General features: G+C 32.2%; 1 protein-coding gene across 2 annotated transcripts in view; it reads left to right on the top strand.

The window, feature by feature from the left end:
* Positions 1-20,397, top strand: part of LOC149414642 (1-acyl-sn-glycerol-3-phosphate acyltransferase alpha-like) — a 55,824-nt gene that overhangs the window by 22,819 nt on the left and 12,608 nt on the right. For both annotated transcript variants that reach the window (XM_089643426.1, XM_089643425.1), the window contains exons 2-5: positions 11,972-12,067; positions 15,104-15,192; positions 17,756-17,889; positions 18,624-18,805. In XM_089643426.1, coding sequence (XP_089499552.1) covers positions 11,978-12,067; positions 15,104-15,192; positions 17,756-17,889; positions 18,624-18,805 — 495 coding nt within the window. In that variant the 5' untranslated portion in view covers positions 11,972-11,977. The remainder of the gene's footprint in view (positions 1-11,971; positions 12,068-15,103; positions 15,193-17,755; positions 17,890-18,623; positions 18,806-20,397) is intronic.

The raw sequence follows: 20,397 nt of genomic DNA, 5'->3' as shown, positions 1-20,397 counted from the left end.
AATCAAATCTTAATAGAGATATAAACAATAGAGGCATAAAATAATTCTGCTTAGAGTTCGTTTTGCTTTGATCAACCCTGAACAGGACACAAGAGCGTGTTAAACGCGCAGGTACATTGAATGTTATTATGTTATTTCCATTTGCTAAAAACAGAGTATCATAGTTATACTTTATTTCTTGTTGGGAATAATAAGTAATAAATTATTTATGGTTTAAATATTGTTACAATGCACTCTCAAAGTAACCATCTGGCCACTAATTTAACACTTTTTTAATCGGTCTTCTTGTAATACTTTGTGTTTATGTATGTAGTGATTACTTCATGTTTCCTTCACTCAATTTTTAACCGCGATATAGGCTATTAGTCCTAGTGAGATTGATTTTTATGTGTAAAATTATTATTTATGTACAGTGAAAATCAATAAATAAATTAATACATAGTCCGGAATGCTCTCACAGCGTTCTCCCATTGTAGCGACCGTGTCAGATATTTACTATGTGAGACATACTGTACTGCCCTGTACACCTACTAGTCTAGAATCCTAATAGAACAAACCCAACGTCATCGGGTACACACACGAAACTACTTTGTAGTGAGAATTGACGTTTAGTAAACTTTAAAGTTGGTCTGCCGGTGCGACTCTTGGAGGATAATACATTAAAAAATAATAACAATAATATTTATAATATATCATTCAAAGTAAGTTTAAAAAAAACTCATTTCGGATTACAATTACAATACAAAAACCAGTTAAAGTAAATATTGACCCCTATAAACGAACAGTGGTTGATGGTAATAAGTGAGAACAGTGAAAAACTTCACTTATTATCATTACGTTTGTTTGGTTAAAACGGTCCTAAACCAGGCTCAAGGCCACACTTTACCACACCAGCAAGTTGAACCGGTGTGTAACAATTAGTAAGTCGGTATAAATTTGTACAGAAGTTACAGTAGGTAAAAAATAGAAGGATCATTGGTTGTAATCCACGTTTTTATAACATTTGTATACTAGTCTAACTAGTCGACCCCGCAATGTTTCGCTATTGATAATGCCTTTCTCAGGCGTCCCCGACTTCTTATACCATTCAAACCACTCTCTAAAAACTCCTGGCACTAATAAAAACAAAATTCGAAATTTTCAAATAAAAAATAAAAAAAATTAAATTAAATTGTGACGTCATATTAGTGACGTCATGAGCTAAAAATCGTATATATATTTTTTTAATTAACAAAGGTATTCAATAACCTCAAGGTCGCTTTCTGTTGTGTTATTGTAAGTACTGCCAATTGTTCATCATTAGAAAACACAGGCCAGTCCAGTGACTCCTAGTTTCATTACCTTGATCTTATTTACTTGCATAATATTGACTTCATCCTGTATATATTAAAGTATATATGTCGTTTTCACGCTGAAACCGCAAAACTTTGAGGGATGATTGATTTTATTCATGAAAAGCTTTGCAAAAAATATTGTGTTTTTTCTAGTGACCAAATTAAATGTTTGGGTAGTTTACAAAACACACCATAATCATTTCAATTACAGACTAACAATAAAAACAAAGTGTTTATGTTTATTTTTATAATCATGTTAACAAACTTTATTATATTAGCAAAATACACAGTATGCACATGAAGGAGTATGAAAGATATTGTAATACGTAAAATCTGCAAAGTTTTACTATTACTAGCGTTTCGAGAGAACATCTAAGATTTAAAAGCTCATCATAGCGTTTGAATCAATGCAAAGCATAGCTTTTAAAGCACGTCATAGCTTTTTAATGATGTACAACCCATCAAAAAGTTTTATTTTTATTATTTATTGAGTTAGTTTATACAACATTTGAATATAAACTAATATAAACAAGATAATATTTCATTTTGACACTTAAAATATTTTTACAATAAACATAACATTTCTTTTTAAATACATTCATTCTTCAGACTTTCGGGCATTTCATTATACATCTTAAGTCCTTTGTACATTAGGCAGTTCTGTGATTTTGATTTCTTCATATGTGTCAATCTAATTCTACTTACATTTCTGGTTTCGTAATTTTGAACATCTCTAATAAAAACGATTTCATCCTTAAAATATTTTGGCATTTGGTTGTTCATGACTTTATGCACAAAAATTAACACATTAAATAACAGTTTCTTTTTTATTGGAATCCAATTTAGTTGCTCTCTCATTTGATTAATGCTTGCGTATTTGCCTTTTCCCAGTATACATCTCATAGCCTATTCTGTAGAACATCTAGTTTGTTCAAATTTCCTTCATTGGCCAAATATAACATAGTAGAGCAATAATCTAAATGTGGAGCAACTATAGTTTTATAAATGAGCTGCTTCCATTTAGTTTATTTCTTAATCTTCTAACAAAATTGACTTTTTTTGATACCTTCTTTAGCACATATTCAAAATTTGCTGTGAAAGTGAGTTTTGAATCGAGTATTACACCCAGGTATTTAATTTCATTTACTTTTCAATTTTTTCATCATTATTTGTCAATTTTAAGTCTGTGTTATGCGTTTTGTGCCTATTTTCATATATTTTGTTTTGTTAAAAGTTGATATTTGCGGCCGACCGAGAAGCGTGTTGTGTTGTTTTTAGGTAAGAATCGTGTCTAGACATCATTGCATACGTTTTACTAAAGTTCACTTTTATAGCTCAAATCTTCGTCATTTTCGGAGATATAGAAAAACTGATTTTATTGTCGTTTATAACGCTTTGCATATTATATTTTTTACCAAAATAAAAACAGGAGACGGCTTCATTCCAGTTATTTAATGTCGAGTTGATTGACGGAGAAATTCTGATTATATTAACACATTTTTACGTAACCGTTTTACAAGGGGATTGAAAATAAATCTTGAATACCGCGTTGTTTATGCCAGAGTTTCTCGGCCAATGATTATTTCAAAGTTTCCTGTTTATGTTCAAACGCACTAAACAGATGATCCCAAAAAGTCTGTACCGGCTGTGTCGCCAATATCTTAAAATAATTGGAAATATCACCAGTTAATCTTAAGAAGTTAAAAAATAAATAACAGGATAATAAGTAATAGTACACAGTAGGTACGGTAAGTACAAATACAAGAAATTATACATCTGTTATAATAAAGAATTGTAAATTAATTGTTTCATAGAATTTGAACAAATGATTAATTTTCAAAGATAAGTCAGTGAAAGTTCTATTCAGTCTGTGAAAGAGGAAGTTTCAGAAATTTATTTTAAAGATTATTATTCGTACACATTACCTAAGAAGTATTACCCCAAACTGTAATTCTCTATTCTATGTGTGATTGACACAGTGAGTGTAATATTTTATAACATATTAACTAATTTCAGACCTATTTGCTAGTTATTAACTTGTATTATTTATTAGCTTTAAAAAAAAAGTCTTGTCTCTATACCTTCCAACGTTTAACTCACATACTCCTTAGTTTATTTGTTATTTATTTTTTGGACGGATTTTAATGACTGTATGCATGTACGGTCATACTTGATATGTATATTGTACCTTGATTTACTTTACCATTTCAAGTACTATTATTTAAATTAAATATTAATTACGGCGTTGGTATTTTGCCATTACTTATTAGTTTTTTCTCTATAGATACAACAGACATTACTTTTCTTCTTTTTTTAAACATATGTTTTATAATACATATCAGTATATTATATATATTTATGTTCTAATTACCTTACGAGTAAATTATTTTACTGTTTTCAGTCTTACTGGTTTTGCAACAAACATGAATAATTATATGCATATACGAATGTACAATGTACATGCATACTTTATAATTGAAACTTTGCTTTATTTACAATATTACTTTATTTAGATTTATGTTCATCTTAGTATTATGATTCGATTTTAATTTTTTTGTATTTAGTTTTGCTATTTTATCCATGTATTATGTTACACTTACATACATATATTGTCAATTTACCATGTAAAAGACCGATAGGGCGTTAATGAATAATAAATAAATAAATAAATAATTCTCTTCAACACTTTAAGTTTTTAAGTACTTGAAAAAATTTTGTTTTTGAAGATAATATCAATACATTTGTAGAGCCGAAACGGTAATTATGTGAAATTTCCTCTAAAGAAAAACATCGTTAAGTAAGCCCCGAAAATCATTAAAAACAATTCTGTTATTTAATAATGTTATAGGCATGAAAAAAAAATCACAGTGTATCTTTAAATGCAACTAAAAGTCAAGAGATTTTTGCTCTATTTCATTAATATTACCGTTTTTTTAATATTAGCGCGCTCCCTCTAACATTCGTATTGACGTATCTCCATTTCAAATAATCTTTGAACACTTACTACTGAGCTTTAATCCGTTTTCCAATAACACATATTAACAAATTTTGTTCTGTTATTTCATATGTTATGGGTATGAAAAAAATCACAGTGTACCTTTAAATTTTTCGCTTAGTTAATATCGTTTTTTTTAATATTAGCGCGCTCCCTCCTACATTCGTATTGATGTATCTCCCTTTCAAACCATCTTCTTCTTTTTTTAATACTTACTTGGAACCTTAAGCATACCCAATTTCTACCGAGTTATAACAAGTTTCTCGTTAACTAAAATTAAAATTAAATTTTTATTTTCTAAAAAAACTATATGTTATTTTTGAAGATAATATCTATACATTTGTAATGCCGAAACGTTAATTATAAGAAATTCCCTCGAAAGAAAAAATCGCAAAGTAAGAAGATCCGAAAATTATTAAAAACACTTTTTGTTCTGTTATTTAATATGTTATAAGCATGAAAAAAATCACAGTGTATCTTTAAATGCAACTAAAGCTTCTGTAGAGAGATTTTTGCTCTATTTCAAACGAGTCGTGTTATATTAAATATTTTCACTTAATTAATATTGTTTTTAAATATTAGCGAGCTTCCTCTAATATTCGTATTTACAGAACTGCCTTTCAAACAGTCTTTGAACGCTTACTATGGGGCCAAGAGGAAGATAAAAGCCGAAAATGTGTATATTCTTGGTATACCTTATATTGTAGGTTTTAGGGATTAAAATCGCTTGACAAACGGAGTCTAGAAACGTTCGATTTCAAGCAAAAAACTGCTTTTCATTTAATTTGTATATAATTTTATAAGAAAGCAAAAAATGTAATCAAGTGAAACTGTCACAGATAATCTTAGCTATAATACTGTAATTTTTAAACTTGTTTCCTTTCCGCGTTCATACATTTCTATTGAAAAAATATTTTTTTTAGTAGCTTACATTTATATTTTTTATTGAGTAATTTATTATTTTATTTGTATTCTACTCAAGCGAAACGTTATAAAAACCTTCAATTTATCTAAGGCATATTTTTTGGTATTCATAATGTACACTAATTCGTTATAAAGATTAATCAAAAAGTGATTTAGCGTTAAGCTTCGCCTTAAGGAAACTCCATGTTTGTTTGAAAAAGAATATAAATGAAGTTATTTATTTATTTATTTATTTATATATACGCCTAAAAAGGCTTTTACAACGAGGTGATACATGATGCAGTACAATAAGATAATATGTATTATACAGGAGATATTGACAGTAAATAGATGTAATCCATTTTAAAGAAGGTAAAAAATACACACTTGTAAAATTGTGATTACAAGTATAATGAGAAAATATTAAAAAAATATGAAGCAATATTAGTAAAACTTAAGATTAACATAAAGTAAAAAGAAATTACAACAACTCTACATATAAAACAAATCATTAAAACTAATTTACCAACGCTACTCTAATTTGTAGGAATCAACAAAGTGTTGGTGTAGATTATGCTTAATTCTATATATGGAGTCAATAAATAAATCAATAGCACCCCCATACTTGTTGCCCAGATCATGCATCCTATTGGTCAGTGAGTGTGTCTGATAGTTGGTCGAGTATGTATTACAGAAGAATGTTATATTTTGTCTTGTATTCCTAGTCGGCACATGTAGTTTAATAGTGGCAAGGATGGCAGGACTATCAATTAAGTTATGTATATTTAGTTTCCAATTTGCGTTTGAGTTTTGTCTTTAACCTTTGGGTGAGTGCTAAATATTTGATGTCATTTACTTGGTCGAGGCATGGGCAGTCATAATTCCGGTTCAGAGAAGATTTTTTCTATTAATGTTAGGTTAAGATTAAAATTTAGAATATTCGTTAGTTAGTAAGTATTTGGTTTTCGTTACTTTCATTGTTAGTGAGTTAAGAGTTTTTTAAGAATTTCATTGTGAGTGAGTCAAGCCAATATTTCTCCTTTTAATTCCTTCTTCCACTTTGACGTAAACGTCACTTATTATAGTGATTTCTTACACTTTACGTTGCTATTACTATTTGCTAGTTTGGGGCGGCTCAGTGCGTTATGCATCGTAATGTGGATGTGACCTATGACCAATTTAACCAGAATTGATAATTTGATTGTGCTATGGCCACACTGACACTCCCAGTACACATGTCTATCGGATTATATTTTCAGTGTTTAAATGTACATTGAACCGTATTATACATAAATTTCCTAACAATCCGCACGCGTTGGTCGGATTCAATGTTAATAGAAATGATCGGATATATATTGACGTAGATGTAGATAAATATGTAACCATTAACTTTCTTTTATTATTTTTTTTAAGAAATTTTAATTTTTCTATTTGTTGCCATTAATATATTAGGAAATCGGTTACTCTCTTTAGTGCTATTTACGTTTTTCAAGTTGCTCTTTAGTAAGATAAGTCGAGTGATACCAGTACCAAAAAATACTGAAATACCGGCCAAATGAAACGGGATAAAACACCTCCCATTGCTTACTTTAAAAATTATTGAAATATCGCCCGATGAAACTGGATCAAAAGTTTCCATGCTAACTTTAAAAATTACTGAAAAATAGGATCAATGAACCTGGATAAATTATTTCCCTTGCAAACTTTAAAAATTACTGAAATACCGCCCAATGAAACGGGGAAAATGCTTTCCTCGCTAACTTTAAAAATTACTGAAATACAGTCCCAATGGAACGGGACAAATTTCATTTGCTAACTTATAAATATATATTTGACCTTAAAGCATGAAGTGTTCAAACAATAATATCATAATAAAAACAGTCATAAATGTGATAAATATATTTTTTAAATTAATAATTTTTTTAACTGCTGGTTTTTTGCTGTTGCAAAAAAGCGTATTACCAGAATCAATATTTTTTGTATATTTTCAATAAACGATTTTTTTAAAAGCAGTCAAAGTGTGCAGATATATTTAAATGGAAGATAAATCTCACATAAAAAACATTACTTTTGCATATAAATAGTTTTATATTACTTCCATAAAAAGGGGTTTATTTTAACACGAATAAACACTTTAATAAAACCTTTTTTCATTTATTCATGTCATAGATATCTGTTATTGTTCACCCGTACTACAACAAATCGCATCTACAGCGCCCGCCTTTGTTTCTACCTACACATCAAAAGCATAACTTTAATGAAACTGCATAGTTGATTTGATAGTCAGTGTAACTTGGTGTTAGTTCGGCAACAGTCATTCATTGTTTCATACTTTTCATTTTTGTTATTCCCACTCTTGACATGGCCCGACTCAAGTATTTGTTCACTTGATCGTGACTTGTCTTTCTCTGGCATCCTCCATTAACTTCCGCGTAGTATTTTCATTACAGTCCTTTCTTCGTTAATTCGTTCTACATACCCAAATCTTCTAAGCGTCTCTTTCTTAATATGCAGGAATCTAATTTCTGGAGTAAAAAAATCAGTCTACTTTCATCATTTCTCTGCCACACTGCCCATTAGAGTTGGTATCAGCTCTCCATTGTGAACTAGTAGCTTCGCGTCTTTGAACAATTTTTAGGTTTTATTTTATTTTGGAAGTTTCTGTTCATCGGTGCGTACCGATATATTATTTAAGAGGATATTTTATATATAAAATAAATATTCCTGATTTATGTGCACGGGAAAATGAGACATTTTCACGAAGTAAAACACTTACGTATATATATCTAAAAATGTAAAATGCCATTATTTTCTTGTTTCAATCCAATCATTCCTAACAAAAAATTAAAAAAAGGTATTACTTATGCATGTTTTGTGTCTAGGTGCCAGCGAAAGGATTATTTAAAAATAACTACGTGTTTTTATAAATTATCTTTTACGTATAAGTAGGCACTTTTAAAGAAAAAAACGACAAAAACAAACCTTAAAAACTGTTTAACTAAAACTTTTCGAAGACGGTCTCCGTTGTCGACGGGTAAGATTATACTAGCAATTCAAATTGGGATACGCAAGTAAATTTTATTGAATGAATTTGTGTTATAAAACAATTTATTCATTTAAAATAATGCATATTATTTTTAAGGCACGTTCCAGAGTGGAAGATACTATCAGTATGTCCCTGGTGTAAGACCACCATTCGAAATTGAAACTATGCTTGAAATGGCTTTAGCCATGTTTGGTGACCAGATCTGAATAGCCAGGTACTGACCTGACTTTAATAGTTTTCCTGTTCATCATGTTTGTAATTGAATAATTATCCTCATTTGGCTTCAATTCAATAATCCCTCGGGTGATTATTATTCATATAAAATTGTATAACAACAAAAAAACTGTAAAAATTTCTCCTTGTTAAATGTCAAACTTATTTTATCTTCAAATCATCAATCATTAAAAAAAATCTCCGTTGCTTCCCGTCAAATAGAATTTCGCAACAGCTATTATAAATATACTTATAACATTATCAATAAGCCGAAATGTTTTACTGGTAACAACTCTACACAATTTTTATTAACAATACGTACTGATTATAATTATCAGAGATCTGATAATTTATATTTTAGCTATGATAAACGTAATTATTAGTGAAATCCATCAATTATAAATCAGGTAAAAATGTACTTGATTATTTGTATGATGCATAAATCATAACAACCATATTTTGAGATTGATTGATAGATTGATCCGGATGTTATTGATTTTTATTTTATTTTATTTATTTATTATACGCCAATAAGAGCTTTTACAAACATTTGATAATATGAACATAACAATTCAGTGAAACAGTAACCAATAATAAAAATTGCATTTAAAATTATACAGAACCCCTACAGAAGAATGGTATTATGCTAAACTTAATTGTAATTGTTACTGAGGTATGTTATTATAGCCTTCTTGTAACTATATTACGTGCAGTTGAACAGATCTACAATTTCTGAGAAAACATTGCCAACTGCATGCAATCTAGGTACAAGCGAGTATCTAAATGGCTCAGTTTTTAGCCACCATCGCATTTGAGCTATTTATACAATTTTTAACATATTGCATGTATTATGGAAACGCTTGAATCAGCCGTTGGCTGATATTGTTAAACAGATGACAATATTTTTAAATTCCAAACGAGGGGTTTTTAATTACCATCGAAAATCTATAGGATTTCAGGGCAGCATGAATGGATTTAGCCGTGTTTGGTGACCAGATCTGAACATCTAGGTTCTTCTCAACCTTCCTCTTTCACATCTCCTTCCCTTCCCCACTCGCTTCAGCCTCACAACAGCCCACAGGCTCCGAATTTCTCAAAAATAACACGCTGATATTAAGTTGACTTGTTGATTAGATTATTGTTTATTGTTAAAAATGCATTATTCACACGTACGTACTCGAAGAAGTTATTACACGTGCCAGAAATGTATTTGACCTTTTCATTTGACTTTTTTTATGAGAAAGTAAAATTATTATTACACAAATTAAAGAATAACTTTGTTTTAAACCACTTTATTACATTTATAGACGTCGACTTTAATTATTATTGTCGTTAATCGGGTTATTTAAATCGGGTTAGTTAAAATTATTATTGTCGTTAATCGGGTTTTTCTATCCAGTCAATGGAGTTGATAAAAAATGTCAAATCGTAACCGGAATCAAATGTACAATCTTGACATATCACTCGAATGTAAAACATACTTGCCATTTGGTGTATATATATGTGATTGATTGTGTATAAATAGTACATGAGATGTAATCCGGAGATTTTGTAGGAATTTCCTCTTACATAAATCTAAGATAAATACGCGTTCTTGATGGAAAGTTTTAGAATGAAGATTTTTTACGTAATTTCCATACAAATAGCCTAATTAATAGATTCTCCACACAGCATCCCCAAAGATGACAGGCCCTGAAGGAATTTTTTTACCTCAGGGTCTCCCGTATCGAAAAATTGTTATTTACTAATAATTTTCATCATTACACTATCCTTCTCTATAATTATCTTGGTCAATAAATATTAAATAATGAATACTCTTTTTTTTTAGTTTCTGACTGATTTTCTGAAGATTTCACAATAAATCAAAAATGCGTGTTTAGCAATATTAAGTATTCCCATAATATCATCCATTTTCATTGACATATTATGCAGTTTTCCTATGAACATCGAGTTCCCCTATCCATTTCCATCGATATTATGCAGTTTTCCTATGAAAATCGAGTTCCCTATCCATTTCCATTGATATTATGCAGTTTTCCTGTGAACATCGAGTTCACCTATCCATTTTCATTGATATTATGCAGTTTTCCTATGTACATCGAGTTCCCCTATCCATTTTCATTGATATTATGCAGTTTTCCTATGAACATCGAGTTCACCTATGCATTTCTTGCACTCAACTTTTCCACTCTGCACTAAAATTAACGAGTTAAAATTAAAATACTCACTCATAATTGAATTTATTTCAACCGGTTATCCATTATATAAATATACTGAGTTCATCTGCTCATTTTCGGGCATGTAGTTTTCCCTTGTAACTATTCATTTTAAATTGATTTTCCACGCACTTAATAAAGGTGCGGTGGTTACTTCCTCACACTGAAACTTGACTTGTGATTCCATTTGTAGATTGGAATCTTTCGTATCTCGATACAACAATGTGTCAGCGGCATAGTGACCACTGACCAGCAATAACACCACATGTATAGTGTTTTGCCGTACCAAGAATTCGTCTTTTGTATTCCAACTAGCTCTCCAATGTCAATTGTATAAACTGGATTACAAAGAGAATTATGAATTACTATCAAAGCCACGGGTTTTCAAACTGTGGCTCGTAAATCAAAGTGTTTTGTTGCGGGGTCACCAGCTATCTTAACATACACTTTTCGTTCATCGATTTTAAGTTATATTTACTAAACTTCTATAATTCTATGTACACCGTATTTATTCATCAGAATTTATTTTTAAAGAATTCAAAGTCAGAAAACTAAAAACATTATACTTCTATCATGTAACATTACAAAATTACAATTAAAGATAGTATTTTAAATAAAACTGCACCATTTAAAAATAATAGAAAACTCAGACGAACTCCAAAATGTGAAAACTCAGACAAACGTCAATTTTCCCAACTACAAAATGTAAAAACTCAGACGAACGTCAATTCTCCCAACTCCAAAATGTGAAAACTCAGACGAACGTCAATTCTCCCAACTACAAAATGTAAAAACTCAGACGAACGTCAATTCTCCCAACTCCAAAATGTAAAGAAAAACAATGAGGCAAATTAACTACAAATATCGTAGGGTAAAACTTTTTAATATTGTATTATCAAAAAGTATTACAAATATAAATTGAAGATATATATTTTAAACCTTAACTTTAAAAACACACTGATAATATAAACTTACTTTGACATATAAATAAATAAAAAAATAACGAACAAAATAACACATACCACATACAGACAAGCCTAGCTTTATTATGGTGGTTCGACCAAACTGAACGGACTCTCAAAGCTAGTATGTAATGAAAGTTGTGCGTTTTATGTGTAGGTAGATACAAAGGCGGGGCGCTGCCGTATGTAGATGTGATTTTCAGTAGTATGGATGAAAGATGTTGGCAATCTCTCTTGTTTCTCTTATTTATGGTAGTGTATCATAAAAAGGTATTAACGAAGTATTTCTGTTTTTGTTTCAGGGAAATATGGCGCCCTACAGTATATTATTCGGCTGCTTTATGATGTTTTTAATCATCCTATATAACATTAGTTCAGCGGCGAGGTACTACCTGAAGGTAAGGCACTTGAATTACTCTTATTGGTTTCTTGTCTACTACTGTTATAAATCTGGTAAGTAAAGAAATTTAGGGTGATGTTTGGTTTTCATTTCATGTAAGAAGATTGGTTAACATTCTATGGTTAAGTTATTAGCTCGAAAACATATTTTTTCACAGAGACGAAACATATCATTGTTGTATCGGAATTTAACAATATTACCGGTGCAGGCCTTATTATGGTACAAAATATTGATTCAATATATATCTGAGTCTGATTATAAAAGGAAAGTGGAACATGAATATAATACAAGGTTTACAAAGAATGAAGGAATGCTTGTTCCAAAATATAATAATAAATACGGACGGCGAACCCTAGAATTTAACGTGCCAAAAATGCTTAACATGTTACCCATTAATATAAAAAATTGCGATTCTACAAATAGATTGAGATATATGCTGAAACAATGGTTACTAAATAGAGATAGTTTATACTAATTTAGGTGTGTTAATTGTATAGTTATAGTAATAATATTTTGTGTGTATGTATGTAATTGTACATTAACATCCTGTTGACAAACTGCTTTATTGCAGTTTAACGGGATTGTAGCTTGAAAACCAATAAAAAAAAATAAAAAAAGGTGCACGGAGAAAAATGAGTACGGCTTTTTTTATCAAGATACTGTTAAAAATGTGACTGCAAGACCATTTTATAATAAAATCTGTCTTGTCCGAATAAATATAATGTACGAGATACGAAAATAGTATTATTTTGAAGAACACGAGTTCCGGCTTCCTCATAACAAATCTTTCGTTATAAGCCTCCAATCCCGTATTCAACAGGAGAACGATTAATTTGACCAGATTTTTAATAAATTAAGAATATTTAAAATCAGTAAGTTTTCTCCGTGTATTTACAGCTGTAGCAAACTAGGTTATCAATTCCCTGGCCGAGCAGATAGCTCCTTGACTCTGGTCCCAGAGATCACGGGTTCAAAACGCGCCGTGGGAAAATAAGTATATCAAATAATAATGTGTTAGAGACGGAAATGCTAATAGAGATATTGAAATAAGGATACATGCAGGAATCTCCATTGATGGAGGAATGAACGCGGTTTGCGTTAGAAAAAATTGTGTAAAGAAGCAAAATTAGAAGTACACAATTTTTATTTTTATTTTTTTATTAGGTACAATATTTTTTACAATTCAAGTTTTCCAGTAATGTAGGCCTAGTAATAACACTACAATGTAGTGCTATTACCTACCCTGCAATATGGCAGTGAGACACGGAAATTTATATTTTTCCTAACCACTCAGGCATCAGGTAAGTTTTTAGATTCTCACGGCCAAAAGCATTTTTGTTGTTTGTTTTTGGGGTGTTATGCCGTGTTGCGCTAACTCCTTCTTTAGCCGACGTTTCGGACAGCGTTGCAGTGTCCATCATCAGGGCAGATCCGGTAGATCCGAATATGATCTACCGGATCTGCCCTGATGATGGACACTGCAACGCTATCCGGAACGTCGGCTAAAGAAGGAGTTAGCGCAACACGGCATAACACCCCAAAAACAAACAACAAAAAAAAACTCAGGCATCAATTCATAATAATAATTGGCTAGTTTATATAGCGCCTTTTTCGTAAAAAATCACCTCAAGGGCGCTCATACTGTGTATTTACCCTAACCATTAATGCATGCTGTGTAATGTGTGCATGCCAATTCACGCTGTTTGTTTTCCCTAACTATTAGACGCTAATTAATGCATGCTGTGTAATGTGTGTATGCTAACTCACGCGGTGTATTTTTTCTAACCATTAGAAGCTAATTAATGCATGCTGTGTAATGTGTGTATGCTAACTCATGCGGTGTATTTTCACTAACAATTAGAAGCTAATTAATGCATGCTGTGTAATGTGTGTATGCTAACTCATGCGGTGTATTTTCTCTAACCATTAGAAGCTAATTAATGCATGCTGTGTAATGTGTGTATGCTAACTCATGCTGTATATAGGGTTTTCCAATAAGAGGTGTTATTTTGAATAGCCCGCTATTTCGGTAGATGTTACTTTTGAAGCTGTCATTTTTTGACATTTGACTAGTAGAAACTACGCCATTAATAAAAATGGAACGATGCACGCTTCAACAACGCATTGAAATTATTAAAATTCGCTTGAGTGAATCAAATGCAAATCATCTTGAGTTATGAGGCCCATTTCCACCTCGGTGGCTTCGTCAACAAGCAAAATTGTCACAACCCAAGAGTTATTGTTGAAAAGCCTCTCTATCCTCAACGTGTGACTGTTTGGCGCGGTTTATGGTCCGGCGGAGTCATTGGACCATACTTTTTCGAAAATGAGGCTGGAGCAACAGTTACGGTGAATGGCTTGCGCTATCAAGAGATGATTAATTATTTTTATGTCCGGAATTGGATGGTATTGATCTGGACACGTTTACTTTCAACAAGACGGCGCTACGTACCACACAAGCAACGAAACCATTGATATTTTACGATTGAATATCAAAATAACACCTCTTATTGGAAAACCCTGTATTTTCCCTAACCATTAGACGCTAATTAATGCATGCTATGTAATATGCGTACGCCCATTCACGCTGTGTATTTTGCCTAACCATTAGGCGCCAATTCATGCTACGCATTTTGCCTAACCATTAGGCGCCAATTTAAAATGATTCTAAATATTAAGAAGATCACATGATGAAAAGTTTTTTGAACACTTTTAAATATTATTACACGTTAGATAAAATTAAAGAAAAAAAAACTATGTGGAAGAAAGGTGCACTTTCAGCATTTAAAAATAAGATCGGATTAAGTCCTACTAATATTCCGATATTTTAAATCAGATTCCGGAGTCAATCATAACCTCAAATTTGAATCTTCCATAATTTATTCCCAACTTCATTTTTCTCAGTGTTGCCACAGGAATAAAACATTTTAGTTCCTTTTATTAAATTTCTACAGTTTCTTGAAGAGCTTTAATCTATCTGTAATAAATTGTATGCCAAACACAAAAAGTGCTAAATAAGTTATTATTTTTTCAGTTTACATTTTTCACCGTTTCGAGTTTGATCAGCGCCACCATAGTGTTGCCCTTCATGTTCTTGAATCCAAGGAATTACAAAAATGCGTTGTAAGTAATTAAAACATTTGGTAATACATATCAGCCATTCTTTTTAGCTACAATCATCACTTAGGAAATTGCTAGAAATGTTAGCTAGTTAATTAACATTTTTTTATTATTTATTAAGGTTAAAGAAATATACATATTTCACTTCGTTACTAATTACATAAATACAAGCTATATAAAATTAATAATATAACAATAATACATAATATATTATCTTAACAATTATATTATAATTTAATTATCGAAGACAATATTAGTGGTTTTTAAACGAAAATCTGAAACAGAAAAATCAGAAAAGGATACGGTCACATCTAGGACTCGAACCCAGGACCCTTGTCTTTCCGGGACACCGCTCTACCAACTGAGCTAATGGGACCCTATCCCCCTCGGTCACTTTTAACTGTATCATACTTCGAATAAGAACTACCAACATTGTCTTCATTTTTTCACCGCACATTTTTAATGGCAACTATCTTTATGTATGATCGCAAGATTCAACACGAACTAAATGCAATCTAGACAGCGTCTTTTTAGATAAACCTATCTTATTTTTTTTAATGTGCGACATCTATTGACTTTTCTGCAAGTCTAGAATGAATATTTATTTTGAAAAATAAATTATATTATAATTTTGTTCACTTGGCTGAACAGTGAACAGTTTTTTTTAAATCTTTTATCGTTATATTTTTATTTTTCTGTGTCTTGTTCTGTTTCACATTTCATTTAAATTTATGCGTATTATCTTCTTCTTCAATTACATTTTTTTTTAAATTTATTTATTCGATTCTCTGTTTTGAGGCTATCGGGAAGGAGATTGTAAATCTGTATACATCGTGGCTTATCCTTCTTTTACCACTCTCAGTATTTGTGTAATATTTATTGTGTTGTCTTGTACAGTGATTGTGTACTTGTGACATTTTAATAAATATTGTGTTCGTGTGTATTAGTTCATTTTGTATTTTTTGTAGATTAAAAGGCATGTTATAATCGTACAATATTCTAATTTTCAATAAGTTCATTTCTTGGTATAGTTTTTTCGAATGGGTTATAATTGAAAACTTTGTTATAATGTTTAATATCGTTTAAGTGTGTAATGTGTGTGATTCCCTATATAAATATAATGGATCATTTAGGTGGCACTAGATATAGCTAAATTTACACAAACCTTTTGATTCTTTAAGTCAAGACAGGCCAAATATATTGACTCTCTGATTGAGTATGGCTAAATAAATATAAGCTCATAATATGTACGTCAAATTAAAATCCATTAATATTTATTACTAACAAAGAAGTAGGTTAACAGATTATTAGGGAGATAACCCATATCAGTACTAATTAGTGTGCGACTTCAGATACTTCTAACAACAAAATAAACCATTTTATTTTTCTAGAGCAACAATATTGACCTTGCAGCTGTCAAAAAAGATTCAACAAAAACATCACAAAAATGACAAATACTTTGAAAATTATTTGTTTCATATTGGAACAATGTATGTACGGAACGGCAAACAATGTATAAAATCTTTGCCTTTGACACATAAATATGCCCTAAGGAAAATTGTGTGAAAATTAATGTTGAAAAAAACGAGAATTTACCGCAGATGGGAATATAACATTCACCTAATAGGTTTTTGTTTGTACTAGAAAGGGTCCGCCCTCCAGAAGAGAATATACAGTTATATTTTAATAGGCGGATATAGTTACAGCCGCCCTAAAAAACATTTATTGGATAACCAACACATAAGCCATAGGTCACCCCAAGTTACCCCGGTGCCCGGGTTCATTGGGTGAGGTTTTTCTAGGTCGGACTAGACTAGACTAGACTGGATGAGGGAGACCTTTTGTCCTCCAGCCGGACTTTCTCGGCTCGTCGCTTTGCACAGCAGTAGGAGGGATGGATTTCTTACAACCGTCACTCCTGGACCCTCTAACAATCAATTCCTACCCACCCTTCATCTCATATCTTTTTCTTTACCATAACTTTCTCTTCTTCCTTTCCTTGAAAAGACCCTCCACACAGCATCCCCAAAGATGACATAGACACCGTGAGGGAAATTATTTTCCTCATGGCCTCCTGTGTGGAGCTACTGAAAAAAAAGATAAGATACATGGTTATGTAATACTAAAATTCATTTAATAAGCTAGTATTTTTTATTAAACCTTTTTAGAAACTTAGAACCTATATGTATTAGGTTCTCAGATTCATAGATTGGTTTAAATAAGTGAAGAATAAACTAACCTTAAAACTTTCACATCAATACAAATAGCCGCCAAGTGAACAATCGATTTTTATTTTAATGAAATAACCATTAAAATGCATTATTTTCCATTTGCAGTTAATGAAAAATTGGCTGGCAACTCTGGCCACTAGAGGCACTAGTGTAGCAAGGCATAATCATGCAAATTTATGGAAGTAAATCAAGCCTCACAACTCGTGCCGCTAGGAGACGCTAGTGTAGCATACTGCCATCAAAATGTAGGGGAAAGTCATGAATGTCAGAAGTTGGAGGCATTATAACTATTCCACACTATTTGCGTAGAGTTATGATACCTTTTATTTTTGCAGAATACCAGCTTACTTATGCCGAGCATGCGGGAAGCTAATTGGACTCTCCTGGGAGGTGCGGGGAGCACACAACATCGACAACACCACAGGGAATATCGTTCTCTTGAACCACCAGAGCGCCATCGATCTCATATGTAAATATATTTCTTTCAATACTTTCTGGGACATGCCCGGCTTCTTCCGTGAAAATCGTGAAATCAAAATACCATTTTTTTGTTTTTTTTTACACTAACATATGTTATCGGGGCCTATATCAACTTTTCGGATGGTGTGTGATGGGTCTTTTGAGGAGAGCAAAGAGTGTACATGGGTTTTGGAGAGACACATATTGTAGGAGTGAGGAAATACAAAGGCCTGCAAATCGTTCAGCTACAATGTTGACTCTCATGTGACAATTGTCAACCATGGAAATTGTTGCTCATTTGGCGTGCTTCCCGACTATACACCGGTGCCACAGGGATCAATGACGCTAGTTCTTCAGAACACCGTCCTTTGAAATACTTTTAAAACAATGACAGCATTCTCACCTGTTGCCTGTGTAGTTCCGATAAGTCACAATCTTTTCACAGCCTCTCCAGGTTTTCCAACAGTAAATAAACTGCAAAACTTTTAAATTGACATATCCTTGATATTAGTACACGAGCCCACCCATAGACGGCATTAGTTTAATCTATTAGCTTACCTGTAGATGGTGTTAGCCGTCGAGAATAACAGCATAATAAATAAGGTGGCAATCTCAAGGTCAGGGTCCAGATTATTCCTCTTAGTAAGATATCAGAGCCCATTACAATAAAGTCCAAAGTGTTTTGAGAGTTTGTGAGAAAACCACGGAGACACAACAGAAATGAATATCGTTTCTTTTTGGCAGCTCTGGCGATACTGTGGCCCCTCATGAAAGAAGGCACCGTGATCAGCAAGCGCGCTCTGTTCTACTTGTGGCCTTTTGGCCTGTGCGCTTGGATGTGGGGCACCATATTCATCGACAGGAACCGCGCACAGCAAGCGCAACAGACGGTTAACCAAACTGTGCAGGCTGTCAAGTCTAGAAAGGTAACCCAACTTTTATTATATTTAGTTTTCATCGAACAACTGATTACTTCCTTTTAGGGTAAACTAGATTATGATTGCCCGCAACAAGTGACTGTCCACTCTCAATTTGATTGTCCTTTTCTCGTATGTAAATATTTCACCAAATACTTTTGAACAGATTTCTCTGTTACTTCCATGTGAACGGAAAAACTGCCATTCCGGCAGAAACAGCCACGTTATTTAAAATTGATTTTGTGATGCGCATCGAATTTTTTTTCAATATTGCAGGTTTTTGCAATTTCCTTATATTATCCATATGTTTAACCTATTATTATTGATAATAAAACAAAATAAGTAAGTTTGTACCATATTTAGGTTGTTTTATTAACGATTTTTATGGAAACACTAAAGTGGGAAATGGCCGTCATTATTGTGGAAGTCACTACGAACAAGTGAACGATCACTGTCATTATCGTGGGGATCACTATGAACAAGTAAACAATCACTGTCATTATTGTGGGGATCACTATGAACAAGTGAACAATCACTGTCATTATTGTGGGAATCACTATGAACAAGTAAACAATCACTGCACATTTAGCTATATGCTTTATTTGTTAATTGAAAAAATATGTCATTTAGTTATGGTGTAATATAATCGATTCAAGGTAGGTACCTAATGAATGAAATATTATGCAACTATTTATTGTTTTGTAATGTGGTGGATGGGGTCAAACCTACACTCAATCAAAGTCAAAATTTCCATAAGCGGGCAATAATTACCTATGTTCCACTAACAATCATAGAAGTATATAATAATAGAGTTGTCAGGCCTATACAAACACGAAATCAAAGCATGTTTCATTTCGTTATGGAGAGGTGCTTGGTGCGGACCTTGGGCTTGGTTTGGTTCGACTGTTTCCAACTGAGTATGCTGCCCTGCTGTCGCAGTGGCATTTATGCCAAATTTTTGGAAGTTGTTATATTAATATACTAGCAGGCATTTTATTTGGTTATTTTCTTCAAATAAATTTAAGGTTATAAAGTAGAATCATACCTATTCCAAGTTATGGTGTGCAATGTGCATACGTCTCTCCAATTATGGGGTATGCTTCTATTACTTTTTCTGAACCATTATACCTCTCTTGCCTTAGTAAAAATTATTTGACAAAATCAGAATTCTAAGAAATCCAATTCCTGTGCAGCCTCACATGGCTGGGGATTTAATAAGCTTCTGCCCATTACTTGAAATAGATCATTATTTGTCACATTGTTTTATACAGAGGATGAAAATCAGACCAAACCAGCAAGGGTCTCTAGAAAGTCCCTGGAATGATCCTGTAAGTCTCTGTAGTTGAGTTTGATCTGTTAGATCAGAGGTAACTAAATTTTTTTGTCCCATGGACCATGTTCCGATTTTTTCTGTTTTGGAAAGATCCCTTGCTTTCCTAATATTGATATTTCAGACCGAAATTTCGAATGGATTTTTATATATGTTGTAAAGGGCGCAATTTCCCTGTGAGAGGTCCATTGCAAAAAGGGTGCCTTAGTACATATCGGCGTTAGCTCAGGTGGTAGAGGTTGAGATCATGATCATCAGGCGTCAGGTCAGC

Source organism: Hesperophylax consimilis, chromosome 19 (genome assembly GCF_061612785.1).
Source record: "Hesperophylax consimilis isolate HC1 chromosome 19, BYU_Hcon_1.0, whole genome shotgun sequence".
Classification (NCBI taxonomy): domain Eukaryota; kingdom Metazoa; phylum Arthropoda; class Insecta; order Trichoptera; family Limnephilidae; genus Hesperophylax; species Hesperophylax consimilis.
This window is presented reverse-complemented; position numbering and strand designations above follow the sequence as displayed.